The 11,635-nt window shown below is 47.3% G+C and overlaps 1 protein-coding gene across 1 annotated transcript in view; it reads left to right on the top strand.

Moving 5' to 3' along the window:
- The first annotated feature begins 309 nt into the window (after nucleotides 1-309).
- LOC128723760 (trithorax group protein osa) overlaps nucleotides 310-11,635 on the top strand; it is a 75,651-nt gene continuing 64,325 nt past the window's right edge. Inside the window, exon 1 of the mRNA XM_053817526.1 lies at nucleotides 310-365. Coding sequence (XP_053673501.1) covers nucleotides 325-365 — 41 coding nt within the window. The 5' untranslated portion in view covers nucleotides 310-324. The remainder of the gene's footprint in view (nucleotides 366-11,635) is intronic.

The raw sequence follows: 11,635 nt of genomic DNA, 5'->3' as shown, positions 1-11,635 counted from the left end.
CCGTGGAACGACAGCCTATTGAACGACATTTGACATTCGATTCCTGTTTGATCGCGAAATTAAACATCAAAAGAATATAACATTATCACATGAAAAAGGGTGTTTCTGCTCATAAAATTATCTTTACGATGTTTTAAGTTATTTTAGCTGAGTCTTACTTTTAAATATAACTATTCGAACGTCATTGGAAAAGTAACATTTTTTCCTATCTCATTTTAGGACACTTGTATTCAACCAAGGTTGCGGCGGTTTGCGGTGGGTGTCTAAGGACACTTTTTCGACGACGCGTATCCCCACCACATCCGGAACTGGCTGGTGTTAGCGATGGCGAAGGCGGAATCATTACATAATGGACTCAAAACAGAGTAAGTGCATTTTGCGAAAGGGTCTTAAACCCCTTTTCAAGCAGTCATTTTTATTTTCAATCTAAAAAAGAAAATTCATAAGATACGGTATAGAAATCTCTCTCCTGTTGAGTAACAATACCGTCCAGTGGGAGCACGCCCTAAAACGCTTTCGATGTCAATGGACGAGCGGTTGCTAAAGTGGCACAAGAAAACGTAACAAGCGCTCGTTGTTCGCTAAACAACTCACCACAAATCACTACCCAGCGCCCAACCCAACGGTGGGCAGTTAAGCGATCGTGTACGTGTGCCCTCACAACCGGATCAATTTATCATCCGGCGTCGATACGCCGGTGTCGTTTATCTAGTTCGCCGTCTCGTACCGATCGAACCGAAGATGCATTTCACGGGGCCACAGAATTCGCAACCGAATAACAATCATTTTTAGAGCCACCGGTGCAGAACGGAGAGAGAACGACTAGCACAACGTTGCAAAATAACCACCTCTCGATGGGCCCTTAGACGTACACGTCCACGTCCACGTTTATATATATACACGCTGCACTAATGGAATGATGCAGGCGTTGTCGAGCGCCGGTTTGTGGTGGCGAAAGCAAGCCCCCGTCTGGGCCGGCTGGTCTGGTGCAAGTGAGAAAATAAACGGGTGTTGCAGCCTGGCGAAAAACTTTCGCCGAAAGCGCAATGACACTCCCATTAAAGTTGGACACTCCATTTGCCGGTTCGATCGCACGGAACGCCATCATTCGGTGGGTACAGCGGAAGAATAGATGGCGGGTCGTTGTTTTGGGCCTGGAAAAACGGGCCCTTATGCCGTGCGAGAAAGAAACTACCCGACGGGGTATCATTAGGGAGTTTCGGTTGTTGCAGCATAATCGCCCGCCTGGGGGCTGTGGGATTGGAATTACTATGTTTTGCCCTTCGACTAGCACCCGAACGGCTGTTATTCAGGCCGCGCCATTTGGCAGCTGCAATTGCATCGGATTCGCCTACCACCAGGGAAAGGAAAATCCCGTCGCATAATCAATAAGTCTGGATCCTGATTTCCTCCCATTGTGTGACGGGATTTTTTTGTGTGTGTGCAAGCTTCATCGCTAATAACAATCGTCTAGCTCCAACGCTTGGTCCACGAAGCAATATCCTAGAACGGATGGAATAAGAAAAAAACCCACAAAGCGCACCGCACTCATAAAAAGGTTACCCAGCTGGCAAGGCGCTTGGGTTATGCGGCCCATTCGATCGGTTTTATAATTGATGGTTTTTGTTACAGAACATGAATTTGATAACTTTTTGCTCGGTTTGTCGATTCAGTTGCTGTACCACCGACGCCGTGCGATACAGACGGTCCTTTGAAGCAACGCCCTCGTTGAGGGAGCAGTATAGCTGTCAGCCGAAATTTGCACAGGATAAATGTCCCTAATGACTATTGTCACGGTGCCTAATCAGAGTGTTTCGGGTGCGCCATCCAACGAGTGCCTTCGATGAGGTACCGTGTTCGTTTGGACAATGAGCGAGAGTGATGTCCTTCTTTATAAGAAATATTTACAGATTAAGATATCAATTTAAAATATCACGATAAGTTTGTCAAAGAGCCATGCTTTTGTTGCAATTTACCACCAATTATGGTGGTGGTCTACCAATTCCTACCCAACACTCCCATAGTGCTCCGGGACACTTTCTATAACAGCTATCGAGGGCGAAAAAACGCCAGGAAACCATAAATCGGAACATATACATGAAGTGGTATTTTCCCTCTTCGCCAGACGCCATCGAGGCGCCCATCGTTTTTCATCGTGGCGTCGAAACGAATGCCGAAACCACCACCATTAGCTCGACACCCTTCAACGCTGCGAGACGTGCAATTGTTGCAACGTGGGGTAGGGAAAAAATTGGTGAAGTCAATTTCATTGCCACGATTTGTCGCCCATGTACCCACGTGCTGCAAATGTCATGACTCGTACGAAAATGGTTCCGAACGCCGCGTTGCTGTGGATCGTTGGCGGCTGTTGTTGATGGGTTTTTTTTTGTCACCACCCTTTGTTCCTTTAGGTGGGGTGGTTCAGTCTCTCCTACTGAGGTAGGGTGGTGTCATTGGCCATTATGAGTTGCAGCTTCGATGTTACGTTCTACTCAAGGGCCCGCCAGAAGGCTCGATAGCCCTTGAGCACGTGGCGGTTGGCATGTTCCGGATGCGTTTGATCTGCCGGCTGATCGGTGGGGTAGATTTATTCACAGTAGCCGCTGTAAAAGAGCCATTTTTGTAATTTAATTTCGTACAATAGCACACAAACTTTAACGCTTTGCATCGATGAAAACCATTCACGTTATTCGCACGGGGGAAAAGGTTTACGTCTAGCCAACTCTTACTTCAATATCCGCAGGCAAGCACCCTTCTATGCGCAATGTTGTTCTCCGAAACCTAACTACAGCCGCAGTTGCACATTTTCAATTTCGTCACTTCCTTCCGTCGTCCTCGCTGAGGCCTGGTTGGTTTTGTGTGCGATGCATCAATATTCATTATTATATGTGCGAATTTCATTCACGGTTTTCTCTCTCGGGCGTTATTTACTCAGAACGGTGACGATTTTAGTTCGCCGGTTCGGATAAGCGCCACCCGTCTACAATCTTCCACCAGCCCGCTGCTCAGCATGTGCTGAAAAAGAATGCAAATTGATTTAAACACACACACACTCACGTGAAAACGTTCGCGTCGAACCCATCGTATCCTCGTTCACGAGGCAAGACAAAAGGATACACTGCTGCCGGACGGCCGTTTCCTGCAATTTCCTGCCTGCTGGTGTCGCACCAGCTCTCGGTCACAGGAAAGGTGCCAAATCTGTCTGCGGTTACATGCGCCGGAAAACCGGCAAAAGGGTGGCCACAGGGTGCGTGCGTGTGTAAGCGAATGCAGATGAACCACATCCGAAAACATGCTGAAGCATATCATTTCCCATCCATCAAATAAAGGGCACCGACCGACGGAAAGCGCCGACAGCAAAAGCCTCTTTGATGCACAAAGCCCTTCGTCGAGAGCGCGCGCGTGTGTGTATGTGAGCGTACGTACGTGTCCTCGAAAGGGATCGGCCTTACAAAATGGGGGAGAGCCCACTCGATGACGCAGGGTGTGGCATGGATCTAAATTTTTCCACCCTGTGCTTCCATTGGAGGACACGCGGAGATGAGATGCCTTTTTTTCTGGCTGGTTTTGATCAGCTTCGTTTGTCGTTCGTGTTTTTAAATTTTCCCGGCCACGGTGGTGTGAGGTTTTCCCGATTTCATAACCACCTCCTGATATGCCCGCCCTTAGGCCGGACGCCAGCGAAGCATTATTGCGGCCAGAGTGCGCACGAAAATTTGTTTTCCCGCTCGACACATACACGTCCAAATACAGCAAAGTATGGACGTACTCGGACGGGCTGGAAGGGACCGAAGGACGAAGGACCGAACTTTGCTGGTGCTCATTTCCGGTTCTGCCCCTAGCCGGCCGACCGCCCGGAGGAATGAAAAAAATGAAGGAAAAAAAGATACCGCCAATGGAGGAGGAGGGAAAAATCCCACCGGGAAGGACCTGAAAGTTTGTTTAGCATTCCGCTTTTCCGGGGTTTTTTGTTTCAACGTGACCGTCATGGTTTGATTTCTTGTTTCTCTCTTTTACATCCTCCATGCCGAACGAGCATAAAAGCGACCCGTGTCGATCGCTCGCCAAACAATATACGATGATTTACGGTGCAGGATGGGAGCCGTCTCACGTGCTTGGAGGCGGAAAAGCGTAAAAAGCTGAGTTATTTTTTTTTAAACGCTTCAACCCACCAATACCGTAGGACATGTGGCCTCGGGTCCAATCTAAGTTGAGCCCATTTGAAAGTCAACCGGGTGATGTGTAAATGGGAGATATGGGAGGAAAATGAATCCCGAAGTAGTGTGATGGCAGGCTCCGGTGGGACTTGGGGCGTGCTTCCAGGAAAACTTATGTGCAAAATGGAAAAGCAGGCAAATTTTCATGAGCATGTCCGACGCCTGTCGGTGGCCGAGTGATGCGCCTACCAAAAGCAACCATTGTGGGTTGTCGCTCAATAAAATGAATATCAATTCAAAAAAGCAGAGCAGTGCGGATGAGTTGAGCTTTTGCGTTCTATTCGCATATTTGGATGTATAGAACGAGTAGCCCTTTTATACCCTTCAGGTCTCTCTGGTATGATGAATTAGTAGCAGCGGAATGGTGGTTTTATGACGAGTGCACTTTGCTAACATCCATTAGCAACGGAAGTATTGCGGGCTTAAAATAATAAATCTCTTGATAAACACTCCCAACAATCATTCAACTATACTATGTGCTAGAAAATTTTATTTCAATTTCAGCCTTGTTTAGTGAATGCCTTTGAATACCCATAAATATACACCATGTCGTTTACTACAAGTAACACAAAGTATGTTGCACAAACTGTGAAACAAATGTTTGTTCAGTAATTCAAATTTAGTCGAATTTTTCATACGCCCGAAATCCATTTTGCACCTATAATTTCCATTAACACAATCCCAAACAAAGTCTGCCACCACGATCGAGGCAGTGAATCGTGGTTTGTAAATATGCAAACATCTATAACTCGAACGGAAAATGCTCGGAAAAGCTTTACGCAAAATAATTACAATCCATGGCAGCACCTACACATCCGATGTGGTGCGCCCACTGTGAGGATTAAATTCAATTTGTCACCTGCCGAAACGGAAGCTCAGCAGTGCGTTTTCCGTTCAAATGCTTTTTTTTTGCATTAGGTTTTACATCTATACGAAAGCGCTGCGAAATGGTAAGGACCAAGGTGTGAAACGAGAAGGGCTTAAATTGTTGGAAAAACGACGCCGAAAAACCGTGAGGTCCTTTTGGTGCTGTCGCCTACCGCAAACAGTTCGCAGTGTGCGCTATCAGTTAATTAATCAGCTTAAAAGTGCTGTCCTCGCCCTTGGTCCCTAATTGAAAGCCATAAAATAAGGCTTAACCCGTTGCGCGTTGGCGTTCCGCCCTTGGGTCCGACAATGGAAGCACTCTCAGTTGGAACAGGGGTGGTTGTCCTTATCGCAGGAACCACCCGAAGGACCCCGTTTTCCGTGCACGTTCGCATGAATATTTGTAAAAGCTCGATACTTTCTTCAACGCCAACTTTCTTTCAGAACCAAGCGATTTATCACTTAGCTGCCTTCGACGCATTGCTGTTCTTTTGTTTGCTTCCTTTGGGGAGAAGGATGCAAAAAATCAATTACAAAATAACGGCATACGAAGGTGCTACCACGTCCCGGGTGTCAAGCGTTTGTGATAAGAAAAAAAAATCCGCAAACTCTCCCGAGAGTTGACACTTTCTTTCACCACTGCGTGATTCGTGTTGGTGTTTTTCCGTAAATCGTTCACACTTGCCCACGCTCAGCTTGTTTGTTCACTTTTCACCTCCCGCACCACATAAACCGTTCTGGCTGCTCTACCTATACGCCGTCCCGTGTCGACTGACGTTCGTTTTTCATCATTTTTTTTTGAACCTCAAAAAAAAAGGAAAACTTTCCTCCCAAAAACCCAGTCGGTCGTGGTGGTGTAAGCTTTTTGGAACGTGAAACTTTACCAGACCGGGTTCACTCTTCGTACGCGCGGGGTGGCATTTGCATAAACTCCCCGTGCATTAATGACCTCCGAGCTTCAAACCCACCTTCCGCATTCCGGTGAAAGTGTTTCCCCGTGTGCTGGTGGCCTTTTCCATCCGAATCCTTTCCGCGGCTCACGGGGGAGTATTATTTCAAAGTCGAATGAATTAAATTATTCCCCGACCCGACCGAGGCAACGGTCGATGGCCGTGAGAAAGTGCCGTTCGCCGTCCTGCATGGATGTAGCTTATTCAGTGAAACTTTCCACTGCAAAAGGGGCGAACGTTTGGTGGGATGGGAAAAAAATCCTCCAAAACTTTCCCAAAACGGTATCGTTTCGAGGTTGAAATCGCGGCGTCCCCGAAAGCAGACCCGTCTGGCTCATTATCGTGTTGGGGATGGTTGCGTGCTTTGCATAGAGCTTTCACGATAATCCTGCGCCACTGCTTCCTTGAAGGATTTAGCCACGATCTTTGGGTGTTTCCTGGAGTTTGCAACACACACACACACTCCATCGATCTTCAGGCCCTGAACCAAATGTGTGCAGCCGCATAATTTGTGGTCGTAACGGTCTCTCGCCCGATGCAACACCACTTGCCGAGGTTTGCACGTTTGGGAAAAACTTTCCACAGACCGAAGTGTGTCTGCATAATTTTGAACCGGCAACGACCGGTAGCGGCGATCCGTCACGTCGCTGGTGAGACCGGGAGAAGCTAGAATCCTTGAGGTGTGGTCATAAGAATAAGAAACACGCTTCATCCCAGACGATGGCGATGGGGTGGTTGAATTTATAGAACAGCGAACGGCATTTTAATGGTTTTATGGCACGCTAGCCGTAGACGAACACGCCTTCCTGGTTTTTGCTGCAACGCGCTTTGGATACTTCTTATGTTCGTGTAGCTAGTGCGGAAGAGATTTCCTCACCATAACCGTCATCATCATGTGCGTCATTATCATGTGACCATGAAAAGCGCTCGAGAGCGGCGAGGGGTACCGGCGTGTAATCGACGCTAGTGAGAGTACGTGCGTATAAAAGGAGCTCGTGTTTTGCTCTGAATGCGCCACATTTCCACCTGTCTTTCTGTCTCTCTGCAGTTCGCTCTCGAGTGTACACTACGCATCGCCAAAACTCGTCCTCGAAAATTGAACGTTTTTGGTGCCGCGTAGTGTTTAACACACAAACACATCCATACCAGAGAAAGCCGCTCCTTTCGTTGCAGGATAAGAGCAATTGCGATTGCCTCCTCAACAGAGCTTTGCTCAAGGCTCCAAGAGCACCGACTCTCGCCGAGAACCTGTAGCACGAAGTTATGAATGAACGTTCGATCAATCTCATCTCCTCTCGAGCTGCCCTTGCCGCAAGGACCCTCTTTTTTAACGGTTCACGAGCAACCCCGTGAACTCTGCGAGGATATTCACCTGCAGGATGCTGTGCGTGGGGCTTCCGCGTGGGAAACAAAGAGTATCCTTCGGCGTTTACCAACGAAACACGCTGCGTGTCTAAGGCAAACGGAGGCCCTTGACCGGTGATCCTGGTGTCTCTCGAAGAGAGAGGCAAAGTACAGGAGCATGCGCAACGAAACCACGAAACAACGGCAAGGAGCAGCACTTTTCCACGGTACGATTCCGGTACGAGGTTGCGTTCCTATGAGTTTTCCTCTTTTTATCCCCTTTCCATGCCCTTTCAACGCCTACCCTAGGGGATGCCTTCTCGCGTGTGCAATGGCAGTGTATCCTTAGCGTGCCGGTTCCCACCGGGAAACAGCGCAAGCCATTTTCAATGACCATTACCATAAACTAGCTGAAGACGAGCCGTAACATGCAGGCGGAAAATATTACGTACGCGCGCGCACACGATAACAATTCCCGGTGTGTTTCTTCGCAAGGGACACGAAAAAAGGATCCTTATTTTGCTGTTGCGCGATACTCGAAGAAAAGCGAAAATAAAATACCCGAAAACATTGCACATTGTCTCAATCTGGAAAACGTTCATTCGGGTAATTTCACACGGCATGCTACCGCGGCACTCGAGCCTTGCCAATGGCTCGGTGAAAATGGAATCGCACGGCTGGTTCGAGCGTACCATTACCGTAAAGATAATGGCACGGACCGCGTGGTGTGGCCGTGTTTCGCCGCCATCGGCCAAACGACGGTCGTGATCGCGTGGCGTTTGATTTAGGGGTGGGAGCGAGATCCGCGATATGGAAACGATTCCCCAAACGAGCATCCATCAGGCGCGATAAGCGTGATTTCATTTGCGCGATACTGCAAACGGCTCCCCGGCCATGGGACGGTTTGATTCGATTTTAACTTCGGCTCCGTCTCGGGAAAATGGCTTAATTTGGAGCGATTTATTATTTAAAACAATTTCCATCTATTAATAATGCAACTCATTGTTAAAGGATAATTTCAATCACATCCCAGACATTGTGTGTACAACGACAAGCGGCAGACACGTCGTTTACATAACGTAATTGCGGGCAAAATGTTCACGCTGACTTCCGCGAAGCGTTGATTTATTGCATCGTGATGCTCGTGGCAGATATTGGCGCGCGATAAGTCCTTCTGCTGGGCTCTGAATCCTATCATTTCCATTCGAACGAGTGTTCATTGAAATGTGAGTGTTTTTTAATCATTGGTGAAGTGACTTTAATATCGTTTTTTTAGCTCATTTGAATCGATAACACCAACAACAGACGCTCGAACCGTAGTATGAATGAATAGCTCTACTCAATAGAATCGTGTCCATAATATGACTAATTTGCTTTATGGAAGTTTTTAATAATGATGGAACGGAGTTTGGCTGCTTTTACGGTATTTTATTTATTGTAATGTACTGTTACTTTTATTTTATTTATATTTGATCAACTCTTGACGTAAAGAGTTGTTTGAATCAATACCACATCAAATATATCACTCAATCTAAGAGCTCAATTTCCCCCCAAAAACTAAATTTCAGCTAGTATTTGCTGTGCTATCAATAACGAAACCTAGATAAAATATCCATGGTGACTCTATGGTCACGATGAGACAATGATATCGAACTGAATTACGATCGTGCTGCAATCAACTGACAAAATAAACACCAATAAACTAGCACCCTTCTGGTTGGGTGTGCCATACCAATAGATCCGATTACGGGGTGACTCCGGTTCCACTGCTAACCTACCGGATGCATTTTCCCATGTCTTACAAATGTCAAATAAGTAAAACAACCCACCGTTCCCGTCGCCCGGAAGCACAACCTGTGGACGCGTAAGGGTTGGAGTAGTAGAAATACCGAAATCTCTCTGGAAGATTTGCCTCACTTTGATTGTCTTGCACGGGGCACCCGTCCTGGAAATGGAAACCCAATAAACAAACAAGCTTTTCGATTGGGGGGAAACCACCTTTTGTAAGCGATTCGGCGGCAATCAAGGGCTGACCAAAGAGCGCCCCCGGAGGCGCCGTGTTTGAATCGAATACGAAACGAAGTCTTTCTCCGCTACAGTTAGCAACGACGGCTTCCCGTAGGTTCAATGTTTCGATACAAAAGAATGTCATCCCTCAACCCCGAGGCTCTGAAGTTGTGAAGCGGCGCGTGCTCTGCTATGTACGGTGTAGGGAAATTTGACGCCAACGAAGGGTCGCAAGCTTTCGCTTGACGTATTGATCCCGAGCCGAGAAGTAACTGTGGTGCAATAAACTGCTCGAACGAAACCATTCGCTCGTATCGCTCTCTTCAGGCGTTCCTTTAGCCACCCAGGTTTAATATGGAGCTTCGACTATTTACATTTGAATGCTCCTTCCCAGCCCTTGAGCAGCAGGGGACAGAAAATAGCCCTCAAAGGAGCAACGATTCGAAAACTTTTCAGCTCGACATTGGGAGGAATTTGCTTAAACATTATCTTATCATTCCGATGAGTAGACAAATCCTGCCCTAATTAACTTCGGCTTAGCGAGCATCCGCAAAAACTTCCACTTCTCGAGCACGGCTGCCGGTACACGATCGCATTATTTTAATTACGTTTGTAGTACACACGGCATCTCGGGCCCGCACGGATGATGAACCTTCCCGCCTGCGAGAGGGACGAAAGGTTGCGAAAGCGCCTCCCAAGTTACAGTTGCTCACTTAACCAACAATTAACGCTGGCGTAGCGCTCGGAAACCGGTCGGCAATCGTCAAGAAACACTTGCGTGCGAATTCATAAAGTTCTAATATTTAATTATTCCCCCTCCATGTCCTTGGGCCTTCTTTCGCCGGAAAAACGTGCCCGTCTTCGCTCACCTTCCCACAGGACACCCTTGTGGAGGGCTTTGCCGGGATAAAGCTTTCTCAAAAGCTTGTTACCCGCGCGCCTATAAGGAGCGCATTTTACTCCATCAAACCGTAACCGGTGCTTCATGCGCTCTCGGTTTCGTATCCTTTTTCGACTCACAAGTGCCGCAAGTGGTTGTGTAATCGGCGGCAAGAGGAATCCTGGCCCTGGCACTTACGAGGCAGGCTTAGTCGACGTCTGGGGTCGGTTTGGTTTGGAGTGGCGGTGTCATTAGCGACGATTAAGAGTATCATCCGCTCCGGTAGCTGGTACGCGAGCGTTCCCATGGAGGAAAAATCCTTCCCGGTACGATGTTTGTACCGTGTCGTTCTGTCCGTAATTACTACTGAAAGATTTCATTCCGAAAGTCTCATTTATAGTGCTTTATTTTTCCAGTTGTAATAAAAATTATAATTATACCTTAAACTATATTTAGTAAAGTCTTGATGGGATGTGCATCATACAAAGTTAATATTTTGATTCAATCAAAAAGTTTTCACCTTTCAATAATATTTTTTTTATAACCTCAAATATTCTGGAACCACAACTCCTTTGAAACTGAATAGGTCAACGTATTTTTCCACCGGTGCACATGACAGCGCTCGCGACGAAGGACCTCGCACGGCGCCACTTGCCTCCGATGGCAAAATAATGGTGTCATCGTTGAATCTACATAAAACACGGTGAAATTAAATTTTTCCAGTCAATGGTGTGAGACCCTAAGCACCAAAGCGAACGAGAAAGAGAACTAAAGCCACCAAGTATATGAAAAAAAAAAGAAAAGCTTTCGCTCGTTTGTGTGCTTAAGATGTTGCAAACCCACCCCTGGTGGACTTCCCATGGCCAGCACTCCAGGATGCGGATGTTGTAACGCGTTTTATCGTTACCTGCACGTTCTGCCGCCCGCGGGAGATCATAAATGAATGGCGGCAAAGTTTCGAAAAATGGGCTTCCACCTCCACCCGGTTCCGTTGGGCTGAACTGGGTGGTAGGAAAAGCGACACCGGTGCCAAGTACGTGCCATCCTCAGGCCCACCGCCGGGTGAGAGGCAGATGAGGTTGGAAAGTTTTCCCTCGCCGGGATATGATGGCTTGAGAATTAATTTATGCTCGTCCTCGCACGCGCTCGTTACGCCAAAGGAAGGCCCGCCTTTTGGGGCTGTCTTGAGATACCGAGCGTATAATGAAGTTTTTCCTGGCGGCCCTACCAGGTGGTCCGTTGGCTTGGTATGGTGTGGAAAATGCACTGCTTAATTATTGCGTACAGGTGCGATGAATTATTATGGCAGCATTTCTGACATCCGGTTGAGTAAAATATTTCAATTTGTTTCACGCTGAAAATGATATGAC

Source organism: Anopheles nili, chromosome 3 (assembly GCF_943737925.1).
Source record: "Anopheles nili chromosome 3, idAnoNiliSN_F5_01, whole genome shotgun sequence".
NCBI classification, from domain to species: domain Eukaryota; kingdom Metazoa; phylum Arthropoda; class Insecta; order Diptera; family Culicidae; genus Anopheles; species Anopheles nili.
This window is presented reverse-complemented; position numbering and strand designations above follow the sequence as displayed.